The 21,295-nt window shown below is 34.7% G+C and overlaps 2 protein-coding genes across 5 annotated transcripts in view; one reads left to right on the top strand and one right to left on the bottom strand.

The window, feature by feature from the left end:
* The window catches only part of abhd2a (abhydrolase domain containing 2, acylglycerol lipase a), a 47,492-nt gene extending 40,086 nt beyond the window's left edge, over positions 1-7,406 (top strand). For both annotated transcript variants that reach the window (XM_079810929.1, XM_079810928.1), the window contains 3 exons: positions 2,032-2,101; positions 2,215-2,299; positions 5,505-7,406. In XM_079810929.1, coding sequence (XP_079667055.1) covers positions 2,032-2,101; positions 2,215-2,299; positions 5,505-5,719 — 370 coding nt within the window. In that variant the 3' untranslated portion in view covers positions 5,720-7,406. The remainder of the gene's footprint in view (positions 1-2,031; positions 2,102-2,214; positions 2,300-5,504) is intronic.
* Positions 7,407-10,936: 3,530 nt separating this feature from the next.
* On the bottom strand, positions 10,937-20,293 carry rlbp1a (retinaldehyde binding protein 1a). Of its 3 annotated transcripts, none has more exons than XM_079839226.1 (8): positions 20,146-20,293; positions 19,388-19,428; positions 18,987-19,115; positions 18,702-18,906; positions 16,009-16,187; positions 13,946-14,104; positions 13,715-13,825; positions 10,937-12,226 (listed from the first exon to the last, which is right to left on the bottom strand). In XM_079839226.1, the coding sequence occupies exons 2-8, from the start codon at positions 19,394-19,396 to the stop codon at positions 12,080-12,082; spliced, it is 939 nt and encodes a 312-aa protein (XP_079695352.1). In that variant the 5' UTR covers positions 19,397-19,428; positions 20,146-20,293; the 3' UTR covers positions 10,937-12,079. The 3 variants fall into 3 exon arrangements, with proteins under 3 accessions (XP_079695352.1, XP_079695353.1, XP_079695354.1); XM_079839227.1 differs by having other exon boundaries at positions 10,962-12,226; positions 19,905-20,152; XM_079839228.1 differs by lacking the exon at positions 20,146-20,293 and adding an exon at positions 19,820-20,138 and having other exon boundaries at positions 10,962-12,226.
* Positions 20,294-21,295: the final 1,002 nt, after the last annotated feature.

A 21,295-nucleotide genomic window follows, 5' to 3' on the forward strand; every position in this document is an offset into this window, starting at 1 on the left:
CGCATGCGCGAGAACTGAGATTAAAACCTACTCCGAAAGAGTGAGCAGCCAGTAACAAGTAGTAGTAGAAGAAGAACGCCGTAATCTCAGTTCTCGCGCATGCGTCGTGGCACTCCCGCGAACTCTCGTCAGAGGCTCAAATTGAACAACAATAATATTGGAATAAAGTCGTTATTTTTGTTGTTTTTCCGCTCAAAAAGTATTTTCGTCGCATGATAGACTTAATACAGAGCCACTGTAGTCATTTGGACTCCTTAAATGACGTTTTTACTTACTATTCTGGGCCATCAAGTTTCATTCCCTCTGAAAGCCTATGGAGGAGTGAGACAGCTCTCAGATTTCATAAAAAATATACTAAATTATGTTCCGAAGATGAACGAAGGTCTTACATGGTTGGAACAACATGAGGGTGAGTAATTACTGACAGAATTTTCATTTTTGGGTGAACTAACCCTTTAATGTACTTTGAACATTAATATTGAACACTACATCCTAGATGGATCTAATATTTTTTGCCATTTTCTTTGCACACTCTACCTCTAATGCCATTTGCATTATATATATATATATATATATATACCTCATTGATTATTGTACTTGTTCATTTGCACCTTATGTGTATTCAGTATTTATATTGAGCTGGTTTATATCTCACTACTTGCACTATGTATAATAATTAGTGCTGGGCATCGATTCAAAATTTTTTACTAATTAATCAAAAAAATTTCTGTATTTAATCGCAAGTTTTTAATATTTTGATATTTTAATAATTTCAGTTACTCTCCAAATTAATGTATAAACAATTTAAAGACAGCATATTTTAAATATGTGTTGTATTGTCATGTTTTTATGAATGAAGGCCAGTATCACTGATACTAAAGTCTCTATGAAACATTAATGACGTTACATTACAGCATAACTGAAAGCTCCCAATTTCAACATTTATTAGGTTTTAAAAAAAACAACTTTTAATTTAAGTGAATTTAAAACAATCTTTACATAAACCCAAAATAATAAATGTTATATTTACCCATGGCCTTCCCTGATAGACATCTACAGAAATGTAAGTTATCAAACACCTTTCTTAACTGCATAACTAGTAAATTAAATATAGATTAATCATCATTAGAGCTACAATTTTCTCTGTTCCCGTTGTTCTTTGATTAGCATTAATGACAGGCATCATCAGTGCTCCTATCACTTTAAGAACAGCCACAGCCGAACATGACGCGGATTTGACGCGCTGTTCCGCGCATCTCATTTCCTCACAACTCTTTAAGTTCATTTAAGACGTTATTTAACTAATTTAAGACTCCTAATATGAGAATACTCAAAATCCTCTGTGTTGTTGTTATTGTTTGTTCAAAAGAGAACTCGATGTGAGCAGGAAACTGACGCGAGTCTGTCTATGCGTCGAGTGTGTGTGTGTGTGTCAGAGTGTCCCTCGATTAGCTGACATGAGACGCAGCCACACAGACAGGACACTGACACACACACACACACACACACACACACACACACACAGGACATTGACATACAGCGCGTTCTCTTGTGTCTTATCGCCCTTGGAAGTATTTACATGAATAGGAGCGTGATCATGTAACGCTAAGCAAAAATGGATATAAAAACGGACGCTGCGTTATTTGCGTTAAATATTTTTAATGTGTTAAGCTGAAAAAAAATTTATCGCCCGCGTTAACGTGTTAATTTGCCCAGCCCTAATAATAATGTATATATACATACATATTACATATATTTATTTTATATAAACTGTATTTGCACTTCTGTTTAGATGCTAACTGCATTTCATTGGCTCAGTACTTGTACTCTGCTCAATGACAATAAAGTTGAATCTAATCGAATCTAAAAAAATATATAATAATATATTATATAAAAGAAATTATATCTGATGGTTATGTATTAAATTTGTAAATTAGAGAATAAATATTCAAATTTACAAAAGTTTGCACGTGCTGTATGCTAGTAGGCAGTATATTCCTAGTATAGCAAGATGTCAAATTTGTTTTTTAGAAAATTCCATGGTCACAACTCTCTGAAGGAATACTACGAGAAGGAGAGCTGTGTTCATTACATTCATAATGTGAGTAAAATGATGGAATTTAGTGATACATTTTAGAGAGTCTGAGGAAATACCATTATACAGTGTATGTGTGTTGGTTTCCTGTTTATGATGCGCTTGTCTTGCTGTTGCAGATAAATGTGCCTCTGCTGCTGGTGAACTCTGCTGATGATCCGCTTGTGCACAACACGTTGCTCACCATTCCTCGCACACTCGCAGGTACAGAACTGCACACCAAATGTTCATAAGTTTGAAAAAGGCATTTGAAAAGACATGGGGAAAACCAGTGTAGTTCTTATTATACAAAAATAATAATTATTCATTTTATCCAGAGGAAATCTGCTTGACCACGAAAAATATGCCACCAGACACTCCCTCGCTGTCTTTGTAGTCTCTGCCGTGTGTCACTATATGAGGACACGAACACATAAACAGTCACTTCATGAGAATTGACCGTTTCATATCATGAACACAGACACTCAAAGGTCTTCACAGCAACCGGTCAAAATAAAAGTAAAAACATTTAAAAACATTGAAATTGGCAATATATTAGGCTACTGTTGTAGCCTACAGTAGATTTAGCTACGTCTCTATGTAATAATAATACGTCTCTACTAATAATAATAATTATGCCTAGATGGTTGATTATTTTTCACTTGATCTTTTTTTATAAACAAGGTTTACTTTTAAACAGCATACAGCCTTTAAATGTTTATGTATTATTTACTTATAATGATTATCATCATAAATAATAAACGTAATATTTTTTTTTTAAATAGTTAAATAAAAAACAACAACAACAAAAAAACATTTTGCTGTGGTACCGAAATTGGTACAGAGTACCGTAACATTTTTATGGTATTGGTACCGACTACTGGAATTTTGGTTCCGTGACAACCCTACTGCATAATAGTTAAATTGATAATCACGATTATTTTGCTTAAAATTATAAACACAACAATTGTTGTTATTTGAGAAATGTATTGTTACGTTTCATCAGAAATATTGCTCTTTCATCTATAAGCACAAATCAAGAGTCAACTCATACGCATGCTTTATTTGACCTCATCTAGTGTACTGATTTATAGGCTGTTTATCATGTAAATTAACATACTCTCTACATTATGAAAACTGGTAAAAAAAAGAAACTTCTCTTAAATATTAAAACAAGGAAATTCCTAATAGTATTGTGTAAATGCATCTATTGTGTGACCACAATCACAAACAATATAGTCGAGATCCTTTTTTGGATTTATCACCCAGAAGGTTTGGTCTTAGTAAACGGCGCAAGTGGCTCGTGGCAGATCACATTCTGCTTAAATAAAGGAGTCATTCAGCCAGTCTATCTCAAATGGAGATTACCAAACTCCAGCTTGCTTGTTTGTCTGTGTTTTCTATGGCGGCGCTTGAGGCAATGTAGACAGAGCGTGTGTGCATGGTTGCCAGATTGCAAAGATTAAAACACTAGGCAGGAAATGTCCAAGTATCATTAACTTAAGTTTACAACGTGTTTTGACGTCATCCCTGCACCACTGTATTTAATGTGTTGCTAGGTGTTCTCCAGGGTGTTCTGGGTGACTAGGGTTACTTACTGGCCCATACCAAAATAATTCTCCCAAGTCTCTATGATTGCTTAGTAAATTAAGTCAATATAGTCTGTAATGGACTGAAATGTTTGCTTTCCTCCCATTGTGTTAACTTTTTTGTTTGTCTTCTTATTTACCACTGTGTATATTTGATATTTTCAGTTACACTTCTTATTAATAGATTTGACTTCTTTTGTATTTATTTTCTTTTTTTAGTGTGCAGATTACATTTATTCCTTCAATTTATATATACATTGAATCAACGCACCCAACAAATACTTTGAGTGCATAAACTGGCACAGTACATGATTGCATTTTTTGCACCTCTCTCCCCAACAAGCTGCATGATTTGAGGCATCATTCATGTCTGATGCTTAATATTTAGTTTGATATATCAAATTTCTATCCTCAAAGGGATAGTTCAGCCAAAAAGTAAAATTCTGTCATTAATTACTCACCCTCATGCCACTCCAAACCCATGAGACTTTCGTTCATTTTCAGAACACAATTTTAAGATATTTTGATGAAATCTGAGAGCTTTTTGTCCCTCGGTTGACAGCTACGCAACTGACACGTTGATGCTTCAAAAAGTTCAAAAACAGAGGTTGAATTGAGAGGCTTAGTCCAAATTTTCTGAAGAGATTCAATTGCTTTATATCAGGGGTGTCCAATCCTGCTCCTGGAGGGCCACTGTCCTGCAGAGTTTTGCTCCAACCCAATGAAACGCAGCTGAACCAGCTAATCAATGTCTTACTAGGTATACCAGAAACTTCCAGCAGGTGTGAGGCAAGCTGGGGCTAAACTCTGCAGGACAGCGGCCCTCCAGGAACGAATTTGGACACCCCTGCTTTATATGATTTAAACGTTGCTCAGCGAACATAAACAGAAGCTCAACTGAACCTGCTTGACGAGCAAGAACAAACCTCATTGGTTCTCGCGAAGGCTTAAATGTGCCGTGTAACACAACAATGAACCTCATTGGTTCTCGCACGTCAAGCGAACATGCTTGAGCTTCCGTTTGCCACAAATGATGTGTGAGTTGATGAATGTTTATATGCTGATAAAAGACTACATTCAATCTGTTCATCATATTAAGCGATCATGTCTCTTCAGAAAATTTTGACTAAATCGCTCAATTCATTAGTTTTACAATCTCTTCATGAACTTTTTAAAGCGTCAAAGTGGTTGTTGTGTAGCTGTCAACCGAGGAACAGAAAGATCTCAGATTTCATCTAAAAAGTCTTTATGAACAAAAGTCTTGCGGGTTTGGATTGACATGAGGGTGAGTAATTAATGACTATAAATCCCTTTAAGTAGCAATATTGAAAGTGATGCTTGCCTTAAACACACCACCTAATTCCCTTTTGTACCCTTTTTTTGAAGTGCTCTAATTTCTGTCCACTTCACATTGCTTCTCCTACTACTTCAGCATGCCTACATTTCCACAGTGATCTTTTATTAGATTCTGACTCATACCCAAAACGCCCATAATTACTACAGAGCCCCACATAAATGCTTGTGACATTCATGAGATCTCTACTTGTTTAAACATACTCGTATGTTTATAATAAATATCATGTGTCATAAGGCAAACTATGACAAACTCTGATGGTCAACATTGGTGTTTTGAGCTCAGTGGCAGTGTGTCAGGAAGTCAGAGGTGGAAACCTGAATGTTTTATTGTGTGTGACAGAGCTCAGTATTGTTGATCATTACCGTGATATAAAATGACTCATGTCGTCATAAGTTTTTCATCACACCTCCTACGATAGATGCTATTCTCTGTATTTGAGTTGTTGCAATTCTGAGATCCGTTGGTTCATTTTCCCACCTTCCAGAAAAGAAAGAAAATGTGATCTTCGCACTGACACTGCACGGTGGACACCTGGGTTTCTTCGAGGGCGCGGTGCTGTTCCCTCAGCCCCTCACCTGGATGGACAAGGTCATTGTCGGCTACGCCCATGCCATCTGCCAGTGGGAGAAGCAGAAACCACCGTGCCTAAGTCAAGGCGCACATTCCAACGAAACCAAATGCCAAGACAGTAAATCCTAACCGACCCCGTCTCCGTTTCACCTCCACTGAGACATTTTCACCGCGCACACGAGGGATCGGACAACCATTTTCAAGCGTTCACTGTCAGCGAGGAATATGTGTTTCTCTTTTGTATCACGGTTTATGAATCGTAACGACTTTTCAAAGGAGAAAACGGAAAAGCCACTCGATGACCAAAAACAATCAAATAACCTGTGTAGCGAGGACACCCTTTTATATTTACTGTAGTTTGTAGTTATTTAGATACAATCAGTATCTCTTGCCCTTTAAATAGGACACTAAAAACTGATTAGTTTATCACTGCTAAATAGGATCTAACAGAGCTGAGTGAATCTCACGAAAACATCCAAAGTCAAAAAAGGAAAAGAGGGGGAAAAAAGGGGTGGGGGGAGAGTAATATAGTCAATATTTTGCTTAAATAGAAAGAAGCCTATTTTTTTGGGAAAATCAACCAATATCACATTACTGTGACCAGTAATGTTTTACTGTAATATAAGCATAAACTAAAGTAGTACTATGATTATAATTCAAAAATCCAAAAGAGAAGATTTTATGTCAAGATAATGGCCCTTATATATAAGCTCAGTTTTTTAGCTTTTAGCTAAACATTTCCTTCCTTTCTTTTGTTTTCTTGACCTCTTTTGTGAGATTCACCCAGCCAGCCTCATCTTATTAAACAGACCCGGCGAAACTTCGCTGTACATAACATACAAATTTATGGGAAGTGAGTGTTATGCAGGCACTGTGTGCTTCTGGATATGACCGGCACGCCGTTTGAGTGCATATTGACGTTTGATATTAAGCGTCTCTCTTCGGTTTTTTTGGTCTGGTGACTGTTTAAGCACAGGCTAGCATTCACGTCGCTCATATTTTAAAACTAACTAGACATCAGAGTACGATGAGAAACTTGGTTGAGCGTGAATCTATGTACCAGGCCTTGTCGGTTGAATCCAAGTCACATTCCTAATCGATCAGTTTTTGTTTAGCACTTTTATATAACGTTTGCCATACAATCTGTTATGTTGTCGTTAAGAGTCTTTAGGGACTAGTCGACCATGTTAAAACTAGAGATTAAAAATGAGAACAAGAGTGAGAGAGAATCTTGACTTAACGCCTCATGATTCCTCCTGATCACAAGCCCACTATGATACCACAAGCACTACGGCCCAGTTTTAGATGGCAAATCCCATTGCGTTCAAGTCCTGCTGGAGAACAGCAGACACTGTTGCTGCAGTATTGATCCGTGTTTGTGGAGAACCACTGAAGTTGGTAGAACTAGACTGTGTAACGTGTTGATTTGGGACCCAGTGGGAGACAACAGTGCATTGCTAGGTGCATGTCTGTGAAAACTGGTTACTTAAAGGGATTTGTGTTATTGTATCGTTTTAGGTTTTTATCTTTTCTTTGTCTTATTTTCATTTCGCTGTTTTGTGCAATTACTTGATACGTTTATGTGTTTCTTTACTCTTGGTATCAAGACTGTCTGAAATGGAACTAATATTTTTTTATAAAATATATTATAAGAGATGTTTAAATTCGAAGGGAGCATTCAAAGTGTTGTTTCCAAAGGCAATTCTCCAGACTCTAAAACCTTTAACACAGCGGTTTAGTGCAGTTAGTTTTGTTTCAGGGAAACATCACATAAAGGTGCATTTCACAAAATATCCAGGTAATATTTCACCCCCCCAAAAAAATAAAAAAATAATGTCTTTATTATTATTTACATTACATTATTATTTACATTTTGAATTTTTCATTGCAATTATGCAGTTTCCTTAGCATTTTTTTGTGCTCATCAAGGCTGCATTTTTTGGGGGGATCAAAAATACAGGAAAAAAAACAGTAATATTATGAAATATTATTACCATTTAAAATATTGTTTTTTCATTTGAATTTACTTTAATTTTTAATTTATTCCTTTGATCAAAGCTGAATTTTCAGCATCAATATGTCACATGATGCTTCTGAAATCATTCTAATATGATGATTTATTATCAATATTATATATATATATATATATATATATATATATATATATATATATATATATATATATATAGTATAACTTGTGATGCTTTTTCAGGACTCATTGATTAATACAAATTAAAAAAGAACAGCATTTATTTAAAATAGAAATCTTTTGTAACATTTGGATTGTCTTTTTTCTTTCTTTTTCTGAAAGAAATTAATACTTTTATTCAGCAAGTGTATGTTAAATTGATTTTTTTTTAAAGGACAGGATTTATATTGTAAGAAAATATTTATATTTTGAATAAATGCTGTTCTTTAAAAAAATTTCCATCAATGAATGCTAAAAAAACTTCCATCAATGAATGCTAAAAAAACTATCACAGATTCCAAAAAAATATTAAGCAGCACAACTATGTTTCCAACATTATTAATATCTCTGCATATTAGACTGATTTCTGAAGGATCATGTGACACTGAAGACTGGAGTAATAATGCTGAAAATTCAGCTTTGCATCACAAAAATAAATTATATTTTAAAATACATTAAAATAGAAAACCATTATTTTAAATTGTAATAATATTACTTTTTTTTCTGTATTTTTGATCAAATGAAAGCAACCTTAGTGAGCATTAGAGGCTTCTTTCAAAAACAATCAAAGGGTGACATTTACAGAACATTTTATGTTTTTTTGATTTTGGGATGAAATATTACTTGGCCATTTATTGACCGATTTTGTGAGATTACATAATCTTTATTGATTATCATCATGCTGCAGCTGTGAAAGAAAATGACGAATCTTGTACACAAAACTATTTGCGTTTCCAATGGAGAAAATGGAAAAGCCATTCGATGACCAAAAAAACAATCAAATAACCTGTGTAGTGTTTAGTATATTGTTTAATTAACAGTTGAGTAAAGATTTGTCACCAATTGCCGGAAACCCTCAGTCCTATGTTGTGAAAAATGTGCATTTCTTAACATACGTATTGCCTTTATTATTATTATTATTATTATTATTATTAGTGTTTTGTTGTCAATAGCGATGCATCTTCTTAAAGGAGAGTGTGTCATCAGCACTTTTTAGTGTTATAAGTGTCAAAAGACAAGACTGTTTTACCAGTTCGCAGTTGAAAGACGCCCCCTGTGGGTTAGCGGGTGTAAAAGCACTGAGGTGAACGTGCACTTTCTCACTCAACAGCTCTCAACTGTTCCAGTTTAGAAAAACCCATCCAGATATTTAGTATTAATTGGTTTAGCGAGAGCCTTTAACTCCCCTCCGTTAGGTCTTGTTGTGTGACGTTGTTCTTGTCTTATTTCTTGAACCTTTGGAAAACAGCAAAATCGTGTTGTAAGTCTAAAAAGCTCCCGATTGGGTGTCAGTGTTCGGCTGTTTCCAGTGATCGGATCTGTTTGGCCTTTTACACCAGCACAAATTCAATCTCTGCTGTTACTCGATCCAGTTTTGCCTTTCAGAATGTCGCTCACTTACTTTTTGCACAAAAAAAACCCCCTCATGCTTATGTTGTACATCCTCAGCAAATGTTAACCAAATTTGTTTGATTTGTATTTTACATTAATTTCAATGTTGTTATTTTTATTCTTTTATGTACAAAAGTATGATTGTAAATGTGTACGTTAATGTTTGCATCATATCACCATGTCTGCTTATGAAAACTACCAACAAACTTGCATTGGCTGGTAAAAAATATAAATGTTTAGTTGAAATATATTGTTTATGGAAACCAAGGAACATTAATTTGTTTGATGATCAGCAATAACACTCTGAATTATTTTCTCTTTTTCTCCACGCCAAACCGAGATCATTAGCTATTGTGTCAAATGGAGGTTAGAGAAAATGTATTCATGCTGCAGTCACAAATAGGAATTATGAAAAGAAAGTGAAAGGCCATATATATATATAAAAATATTTGTCTATTTGCAGAATATAGAGTATTCAAGATTTCAGATTGACACTGCCCAATGTCCCTGTAATCTCACTGTAAGGGATTATTTCACTGAAGAGCACTAAATTTTCCTATTTTGACCCACATTCTCATTACGGTTTAATGCGTTTGATGGCTGGTTTTTGAATGTGTCATTTTCAGGACCTCAAAACCCCATGCAGCATAATATCTCAATCACTGGTGTGTTTTTGATTTGGGAAAAAAATGGTGTGTGATTGAATAATTTATTATTATGAGAATGGTTATTGTGTTCCAGAAATAAATTATTTTCTTGTTTAAAAAACAAAGTTGCTGTTACATTCTTATTCTCAGGCAGATTCTTTCCCTTTTAAATATATAGGTATTATCTCTTTAAGATAAACCCACCTTTAAACTATTATACTAAAATATATATTTGTGTGTGTGTATATATATATATATATATATATATATATATATATATATATATATATATATATATATATATATATATATATATATATATATTTATATTTATATTTATATATATATTTATATTTATATTTATATATATATATATATTTATATTTATATTTATATTTATATTTGATTTTTTATTACAATTTTAAATAACTTTTCTATTTTAATATATTTTAAAATGTTATTTATTCCTGTGATGTCAAAGCTGAATTTTCATTATCATTAATCTAATTCTTAATTTGTGTCATTATATGCAGTACCGGTCAAAAGTTTGAAAACTTTACTATTTTGATTGTTTTTGAAAGAAGTCTCTAATGTTCACTAAGGCTGCTTTTATTTGTAGAAAACATACAGTATATTACAATTTCAAATAATGGTTTTCTATTTTAATATACTTTAAAATAGAATTTCTTTTTGTGATGCAAAGCTGAATTTCCAGCATCATTACTCCAGTCTTCAGTGTCACATGATCCTTCAGAAATCATTCTAATATACTGATTTAATGCTCAAGAAACAATTACTATCATTATTATTATCATCAATGTTGAAAACAGTTGTGCCGCTTAATATTTTTGTGTAAACCGAGATACAATTTTTTCAGGATTTTATAACATTAGAAATGTGATGCTTTTGATCGATTTAATGCATCCTTGCTGTATAAAAGCATTCATTTATTTCCACAAAAAAATCACACTGACCCCAAACTTGGATAGTGCTTATTATTAATATTATTATACTAGTAGTTCACATACGTATTTGTTCTGTGATGACCCTTTACCCAGACACCAAATATATATATATATATATATATATAAAAAGAAATTGTCATTTTGCTAATTTTATTGAAAATGTTTTTATTTTTATTTTTGAAAATGTCAATTACACTTGACACAAGGCTAAAGCTCTGGGTCTAGAAGAACCAACACGGGTTAAAACCAACAGCCACAACATTATATCTACATAAGCCATTCAGTCGAAAACAGCAAAGCAAAAACAAATAAAAAACAACAACCATTATTTCTTGGTGAAGACTTGTAATCAATTATTTGATTCTCTAAGTATTACACTTATTTTTAATACACAACCAGTAAAAAACTTTCCGGCCACTGTTTTCAAGGAAATGAAAGACACTTCAGCAAAGTTTTTCTTAAGTCGCATGGGTATATTTATGGAAAAAGCTGTACAATACATTGTATGGGTCAAAATTATAGATTTTTCTTTAATGCCAAAAATCATTAGGATATTAAGTAAAGATCATGTTCCCTGAAGATATTTTGTAAATTTCATACCGTAAATATATAAAAATGTATTCTTAGTACTAGTAGTAACATGCATTGCTGGACTTCATGATAATACATAAATGGAAAGCTTATTTATTCAGCTTTCAGATGATATATAAATTTCAATTTCAAAAAATGTATCATAATGACTGGAATTTGTGGTCCAGGGTCACAAATATCAAATAAGTCGAACATTTCAGGTATGGGCCATTGATTTGTGTTCTATTTCATCCATACAGTACTGTACATCTGTTAACAGGAGCAGCTTCTTGTTCTTTTATTGTAATACAGTGGTTAAAAGTATTAAACTATACAACTATACATGTAATCATTTCCTATATACACTCTTAGAAAAAAAAGGATAATTGGGGTTAATATATGAGGTTAATATATAGAACCCTAGGACCAAAAAGGTTCTATATAAAGTCTTAAATGATGCATATTACAGTCATGTTTAATAGGTTATTTCGTTTTTTTTCTAGTGATGAAGTATGTTTACGAGCTGCTTAATTCATAAAATGTAATTAGAATAAAAAAATGAATGGATTAAAACGAATTCCATAAAAAGGTTCCATGAAGTGCCTTTAAGGTATATATAACCTTTTCTTCTAAGAGTGTAGTTTCTATAAAACATTGTAATTATATATTAAACAAGCAAACAAAAGGTTGCTGTCTGTCCCAGTGTTGTACTATTGGCTTGCGTCTTTTAAAGGGCTGTATCTTCAGAGCCAAACAGCTTGATCGCCGTCTCTTTGCCGTCACAGTTGGGACCCGTCCCATCGAAATCCGGAGGAAGGATTTCAGTACCAAAGTCCTTGAAGTAGCCATCCAGCTCGTCTCCATGAACAAAAACCTAGATAAACAGGTTCAAAGTTTTCATTTAAACATTTTCATACACCGAAAGTGCACATAATTAGTCATGTGACCTCAATATGGCGTGATTCTTATGTAGAATAAAATGGTTTTGTGAGTGTTTCTTTTTTTAGGTGTGCAAGGTTTAAGGTGCACTGTAAACCCTAACGCTCAAAATAATTAATTGGTTTGAGTAGAGCCAACACAAATTAAACAAATTAGTTTAAATTAGTTCAAACAGAACTATAGAGCTTTTTTTTGAGTTCTCAAACCTGACACATTTTAAATAATCGGAATTGTTTTGAGTTTTATGAACTTGTTTCTTTTAGTTTAGACTAACTTAAATTTATCTGAAACAGCTGGGATTTCTATTTTCTAGCATGCTTTGCCATGACACTCAATAGGCACAGTAAATGGCAAAATAAAGTGTTATATAATAAATATTTTTGTGCAATATTAACGTTAAGTGGGAGATTTAGTAGTGTTTAATGTTTTATGCTAGTTTAGAAGAGTTTCAGTCACATTGTTTTTTTGTACCATCATGGTGACGAGTGGAGCACGAGTTTAAGTTTGAGAATAGATATATATATTATATTTTATATTGCTGTCCTCATTCAGCAAGTGCTATGCTATGCTAATGCAACCAAAGCATTGGGTAACCAATTAGCAGGTGGCATTTATTGAATTAGCAAAGATAGTTACGTTTCCACTACTGAAAATATGATATTTTTAAGCAGTGTTGGGGAGTAAGTTACATGCAATTCGATTACGTAATCTAATTACAAAATAAATGTAACTGTATTCAGTTACAGTTACTGAGAAAAAATATGAACTTAATATTTAATCATATTAATGATTACAAAGGGGGTTACATCTGTTTCTGTAAAAAGCTAGGATATGTTGAATAATACACAAAGCATGATGTCTCCTGCCATTTAAAGGCCATTTAGTAAAGCAATGCTATTCTGATGCTTTTGATTGGCTCTTGTTTGAATTTGCAGCGCACCACGTCTGCCAATTACATCACTCCACATTGCCGCTGAAAGCTTTAGGCTACAACCCGTCTAAGAGTTGCCACCACGGCGAGTGATAAAATTGTGTTTCCAAAAGTAATCAGTTACATTACAATTATTACATTTTAAATAGGGTAACTTGTAATCTGTAACCTATTACATTTCCAAAGTAACCTTCCCAACCTTCTGTTTTTAAGTTTAAGTTCAGAGCATTTAAAATGTACGATTACAAAATAAAAATCTGCAAGTTCTGCTTACTTAAACTTTACATTTCTTAACTTAAAATATGTGCCTCAATTTTTTTGAGTCTTGCCAACTTATTCAAGTTTACAGTGTATATAAAGTAAAAAAAAAGATTACTTCATCCACCTCCTTTTGAGTTCAATAGTGAACATCTTAGCACATCGTAAAGCTCTTTTGTGTGCCCTGTTCAGATTTTTTTCCACAATCCTCTCTTCAGCCTCCCCCCCACTCACCCTCTCCAGCAGTTTGCTCTTCATAAAGGGCTTCACCACATTATAGGTGGTTGTGAAGTACCAGGGCTGGTGGATCACGTGCACCGCCTTGAATCGGGCCGGGAAAGAGTCCTGTATCATATGGACAGCACAAGCTGTATGTGAGCCAGCACTTTATGATCTTCTTTGTGATTTGAGTGTTTTAAGAGTTGTATGAAATTGTTGTGGTTGAAAGGCAGTGTAAGCTCTTACCTGCAACATGTCCACCATCTTCTTCAGCTCGGTGTGTTTGATGCCAGACGCGTGCTGCATCGTGAAGCCCTTGAAGTTCTCAATGAGGACAAAGCCGTTGATTTGGGTCTCTTCGTTCTCTAAAAGTTTCTCGAGGATTATGCAGTAGGCACGCAGAGTCTGCGAAAAGAGACAGGGTTACTATTGTTAACAACAACTAATGACTGATAATGTTTCATTACTTGAAATAAAATATTTTATTCAGCCAAGGCATTTTATTTTGTTTTAACTTGAAGTAGTAAAATAGCTAAAAGTGAAATAAAATAAGAAATATATACAAATAATCATAATGACAATAACACAACAAAATTACTTAAACTAGAGCTAAAATGAAAACGAATTAAAAATATTAATAAAACTATAATGGTATATCAGCGGTACTAAAACAACACTTGTTTGAGAGAATGCCACTGTAAAATATTGTAAGCACATTTCTATTTGTTTTTGTGCACCACACAGTGCAAACTTTCTTTTCATTTTCAGTGATTAATCTGTATCATTTCAATGTATATCTGCATAATGCTTGCAGATGAATTTCAGATTTCAGTGTCTTTCCTAGAAAGCAAGACTTTGTTTGGATGCTTAGCCTAGATAAGCTAAACGGCCACAGCAATCTGACAAGTGTGTCTTTCATTTTCCTAGCAAAATGCAATAATTAATTTTGTGATGACCTCCAAATATTCTTTTGGGTTGTCTAATGACTTTTTGGCTTGACTTGGGGGCTGTTTACATGACACCATTTTCAACAAAAAAACGTGAGACTTTTTATGCGTTTTGGCAATTCATTTACATGACAACGCGTTTTGGGGCCTGAAAACGCAAACTTTTGAAAACGGGTTTCAAAGGCCAAGTTTTTGAAGTTTAAACTACAAAAACACAAATTTGTTTTTAGACACGTGATTTTTCTTTACAATGTGACATCACAAACTACTGGCCTGGCATGAATAATACAGCGTTTTAGTCGTTTTCGTGGATCTGTGTGATCGTTTTGACAATGGTGTCATCTATATGCGAAAAATGCAAATGAAAAACTTAAATTTTTAGTACATTGTTGTGTAAACATACCTTTAACTTATGAATAAATATACAAGGTGATCTTAAAGGGTCAGTTCACCCAAAAATGAAAATTCTGACATTCCTCACCCTCATGTTGTTCCAAACTCATAAGACCTTCGTTCATCTTCGGAACACGAATTAAGATATTTTTGATGAAATTTGACAGCTTTCTGACCCCTCCTGATTACAGTTCTTCAACCTTCATTTCATGAAGCGACAAGAATTATTTTTGTGCGCAAAAAAAACAAAAATAACGACTTTATTCAACAATGTCTTCTCTTCCGTCAGTCTCTGACACTGTTATGTGAGCTGCACGACGCATGTGTGTGTGATGCTGACGCAGGAGCCGGCCACTACAGAGTAGGCATTCTGCCTTAGAACCTGGAAGCGCTGCACTGTGTTTACAGTGTGGACAACATCAGAGACTGAGAACATTTTTTTGAATAAAGTCGTTATTTTTATTTATTTTTTGCACGCAAAAGTATTCTCCTCGCTTCATAACATTAAGGTTGAACCACTGTAGTCACATGGACTATTTTAACGATGTCTTTACTACCTTTCTGGCCCTTGTTGCAGTCTATGTGGGGATAGAAAGCTCTCAAATTGTATAAAAAAGATCTTCATTTGTGTTCCAGAGATGAACAAAGGTCTTACAGGTTTGGAACAACATGAGTGCGTCTAATTAATGACAGAATTTTCATTTTTGGGTTAACTATCCCTTTGAGTAAACTGGGCCACTTTTTGCCACTCATCTCACCCTGACAGTGGCCTTATTTACCTGGATTCACTCTGTGAATTCCTTCATAATATGAAAATTGAACTTTGACGTTTTATACAAGCCTATATTTCATAAAAATCCTATGCAAATGGTCCTATGCAAACTCAGCTTTTATTCTAGTCATCAGTATTTATTAAAAATACTGATGGGACAGTGGATGGAAATCAGGCTATACAAATAGCACACATACTTCATCAAAAGTGACCTCCTCTAGATCCCAGTTCTCAATGTTGAACAGTAGCACCACTCGGCCATACTTGTCCCTGGTGGAGAGGATTCGTGGGTAACCGGCCTCAATGGTACTACGCACGGCCTCCGGGGTTAAATTCTCAAACAACTCCGGATAGTCTCGTCTAAAACGCACATAACCTGTCAAAGAGGGAGAAAAACAAATAGACTAATCATGATTTATAAGTGAAAATGTGAAAAATTTGTAAATAATTGTAAAAAAAAGAATCCCTAGTTTCAGAAGAGATCATTCTCACATTTGCCAAGATACCAAAGTCGGCAAACTACAGTCATTGTATTCATCAAAGACCAGGTAATCTGAGCTGTTACCCAAAATATTTTACAGTTATATAAGACAATAATTTACAATAGTGACCAAAAGTGATGTCCAGCCTATAGGAAAACTGACATATTTACCCTTTATTTAAACATTATAAAAAAATTGACATTCATCAAATTGCATAGTTGTGCTTGGATTATTTTATTTGTGATAAACCAAAGAAACATGCCAAATTGTGCTGACATAATATTAATAAGTGAATCTGATTATGCTGTAGTCAATGTATGCTTTTATGCATTTTTTGGCATAGTAAAATAAAACCTGAAAAAAATAGGCCTATGTAAAAAAAATCTAAAATATTTTCCTCATATTTTAAACTTCATTTAAAACTAATATCGCCTCCAGACATCACTTTTGGCCACTACTGTATGTGTAGTATTTATTTTAATTTATGTCTATTTAAATAAGAAATTTCAGGGGCTATGAAACAGCAAGCTTTAACATTTTCTTCTGCATCTGTTTTGTGACCAGTGTTGGGGAAAGTTACTTTTAAAAGTGTGTTACAAAATTACGTTACTCCCTAAAAATTAACTAATTGTGTTGCTTAGTTACTTTTTATGGAAAGTAATGCAATTGTGTTACTTTTGTGTTACTTTTTCTCAACTGGGCTGGACTGGGCTGGGTTGTTTTTTTTTTTAAAGATGATTATTGTAGTTCTAGACTAAATGTGAGCAGTCATTTACTCATCTCACTTCCACAAAAACAGATTCAGTATTCCTCAAAATGAATAAAAACTATGAAATGCAAAATTTTGAATATAACGCAACCCTGCAATAATTAAATATGTAACACTTTATGTACTTTAAATATACTTTATGCATTTAGTCTCACTTTATTAACCAATGTCTTTGCTGCTGACCTTTGATTATCCAGTTCAACCATACTAATAAGCAAAAAATAACTTTAGTTAAACATCACATTTGTGTTTCTTTTTTTTGCTGAAGTACACTATATTGCCAAAAGTTTTGGGAGGCCTGCCTTTACATACACATGAACTTTAATGACACCCCATTCTTAATCCATAGGGTTTCATATAACAGCTCTCTCAGTCAAGTTCCTCCAAACCAAACTCTCTCATCCATGTCTTTATGGACCTTGCTTTGTGCACTGGTGTCATGTTGGAACAGGAAGGGGCCATCCCCAAACTGTTCCCACAAAGTTGGGAGCATGAAATTGTCCAAAATGTCTTGGTATGCTGAAGCATTAAGAGTTCCTTTCACCGGCAATAAAGGGCCAAACCCAACCCCTGAAAAACTACCCACACCATAACCTCCCCTCTACCAAACTTTACACTTGAAACAATGCAGTCAGGAAAGTACCGTTCTCCTGGCAACCGCCAAACCTAGACTCGTCCATGGTTGGATTGCCAGACAAAGAAGCGTGATTGGTCACTCCAGAGAACACGTCTCCTCTGCTCTAGAGTCCAGTGGCGGCGTGCTTTACACCACTTCATCCAACGTTTTTGAGCTAATCTGAAGGCCACACAAAGTTTGGTGATCTGTAGCTATTGACTGCAGAAAGTTGCCGACTTCTACGCACTTTGCGCCTTGATTTTAAGTGGCCTGAAATTTGCATTTCATTCAAGCTTATTAATTTCATTTTCTGTGTGAAGGGAACTTTACATTAGCCAAAAGTATACACACAGTGCACACAATGCCTCTGCACCTTTACTCCTGATTTCTCTCAACATAGAGAGGTGTCCGTAAATAAATAGCTAAATAAATTAACTTGTATTACTTATTTGAAAAAGTAACTCATATTTTGTTGTAGATTTCAAAGTAATGCGTTATTTTGCTGGTGACTGGAAGAAAAGTAATCCGATTACTAGTTACTTGTAATGCTACACCCCAACACTGGAAGCATGGGCATTTTTACGGGAATAATAGCAATACTGTTGCTGTCATTCTCTCTTAGTGTGTTTTGCCCCATTAATGCAGTATTGCTCTTTTGCAGTATTGTGTCTTCTTTCTCATGCATTGAAAGGTTCAGTCATGTGTGCAAGTGTTTCTGTGGGCCGTGCATGTGTGAAATACGCAGAACATCAAAGCCCAGTCTGTCTGCCTGTTCTCAGCCCCACTGAGAAAGAGAACCTGCCCTATTTGTGCACAAAGGGTCTCTTTGAAAGTTTCGCTAAAGCCCCAATTAAAGCAGAGATTTTTTCCGTCCCAGAGATGAGCAGGTCTGAGGATGCATAGATGAAGACAAAAGCATGTTTAGATGGCCGCAAATACCCGGTCTAGCAGGGAAACAATGGAGCTGCGTCCTTTAGCAAATGTGTAAATGCAATGATACCACGATAAAATAAAGCGTTGTACCTTTCATAAGCTCATGTGCTCTCGTCAAGTCAAACTTGCGTGCGCGTATGAATCTCAGCAGAAGGGAATCTGGTTTGTCCCCGAATTTTTCTTGCACAGCTCTGGCCAGATCGTCCCCTTCGCTTGCCTTTTCTTTAATCATGGCCCTCAGTTCCTTTATAGAAGACACTTTCCTCTCCTCCGTTTCATTTAGTTCATCTTTAGCCTTTGAGATAGGAAGGTGAATTTACATTTATGCGCAACTAAAAGATAAATGTGTCTTATAGCAGCATAGTGTAGTGATACCTTCTGTTTTGTGTGTTCCGGCACTTTCTTACAGGGTCCGTACACAGGGCCATGGTCCTTAACAGTCAGATGTTCGAGCTTAGCACGTAATGCTTGCTCCTCCTCAGACACCATACGAAATGTTCCGGTCTAATGGGATGAAAATGAAAAGAAAGCATTATATTATGTGCCGGGCACAGACAAGAGGGTTTAAGAAAACTAATCCGGTGTCTACATGACCCTGCTGTGGAGACCCACAACTCTCAGTAAATCAGTGACTATTTAATAATCCCCATCACATGACCTACAAGAACACCTTGAGAAACAAGAGATTAGTTCATCCCACCCAGTGCATTTAACAGTGGAGGTTAATGCAGTCTTTTAAGTGCTTATTATGGAAGTGGAAATAATAGTGTACTTACAGCAGCCATAATGCTGAGATCCTCCAGAGGCTGAACGGAAACTGTTTAAAAAAAATCATTACATATTAAATTTTTAGATTTAATCATAATATTGCTTTAAATGTAATATTTGAGAATGAAATAAAGACAATAGTAGCATGTAGATTCTTTAACTTATAAATAAAGCAAAATATTATTGTGTAAAAAAAAGTCACGGTAAAGTTCACGTTTAATTCTCTAAAAAAGCTTTTCCAATTATCTGCGAAAATCCTCAATTTATTTGTCAAGATCATTTTTTATAACTCCGTTTCAATGTGGGCATCAGTAAAAATGTATATTAATTGAATTAATTAAGAATTTGAATTTTAAATCTATGTAAAGATTGATGAAAACATAAACATTCCGGGATTTACTGATGCCATTACATCTGAAGTAATTATTTAAATAGTTTACCTGCAAATGTAATTTAGCCATATTTCAAACTCCATTTTAATACTTTTAAAAGAGAATATTGGTTTGAAAAAAACATGAAATTTGCCTGATCAGAGAACAGTAACTTCTGTGATTTTCCTCTGAAACAGTTACAATAAACACTTGAAATGGCTGCTAATGGATTAAGATAAAGATCTACATTCTGTCATTTAATAAATGAATGAAGCAATAAAAGCATGTTAAGGATCAGCAGTGGATTCTGAATCCAGCTCAGCATCCTCTTAGCCTGTCAGTTCAGGGACAGCGCAAGCCTGCAACTTTAATAACACTCAAAGACTGTGACTTACCTCAGCCGAGGGCGATTCAGAAGTGACTCGGAGAAGAGCTCAGAGAGGAGAGGGGCGATGAGGGCTGCAGGCGGCACAAAGGGGTGAGGCGTTGCTTACTGTGAGATTAACCTGTCACACCCCATAACTCACAACAGATTCATCTAATCTACATAATAAACATCCATTAGGGGAGCGGCCGAACGAGACCAACAACAAAATCATCAGGTGGACAAAAATGAGTGTGGCTTGCGTAAGATCTAATCTCAGTGCTATACCTATTGTTGCTTTGATGAGTTTATTATTGTGATGAAGTAGTATGCAAATGTCAGTAGCCTATAATAACTTTTATTGATAAGAAACAGGATGTAGAACAGATTAGTAGTTCATGTACTCATGATGACATTTCTAACCATTTGAATCTATATGAACTAATGAACTGCTAAGCATTTATGTAATTACATTTTTACACAAAACTCAACATCAGATGCAAGGGTGTTTACTGTACAAAGAAAATCTTATACTCAGTATTTTTGTTCTGTTTTTCAGTACAGTACAAATAATTAAACATTCTTAAAGTCACAATATGTAATTTACGCTGCTAGAGGTCACTTATTCAAAACAAAGCTTGATGACGCTTGATTTTGTGGAATCATGGGGGTTGTTGTCTTTACCACTACAGCTGGTAGAAAAAAATCAGACGGGACCGAAATCATGGATGAGCTAATGTATTAAAGAGCACCTATCATGGAATTTTGAAATTTACCTTTCATGTAGTGTGTAACATATATCTAAGTGAACAAAAACATCCTGCAAAGTTTGAAATATGACAGTGCACCGTATATATAGTTATTTTCTTTCAAAAGTAAGAGTCGACTCTGAGTCATTTTTAAGAATCGTTGGAAGACCGAAGCTTTTTCTCTGACTAGATGACGTCAACTTGTCAAGTTATTTGAATACGATACGCCCACTTATTGCGCTCCAAGACGCCAGTGAAAACTATAAAACATCATGGCGATGAGACGCTGTGTTCTGAAGTGCGACTCAAAAGCAAACTTTTTTCATCTGCCCAAGGATGAGCATTTGAAGACTAAGTGGCTTGAAGACAAACCATACATCGTCGCGATTGTGTGTTTATTAGTCTTCAAATGTCTCTATTTGCATGTTTCGC

This window comes from Gobio gobio (assembly GCF_949357685.1).
Source record: "Gobio gobio genome assembly, chromosome: 2".
Classification (NCBI taxonomy): domain Eukaryota; kingdom Metazoa; phylum Chordata; class Actinopteri; order Cypriniformes; family Gobionidae; genus Gobio; species Gobio gobio.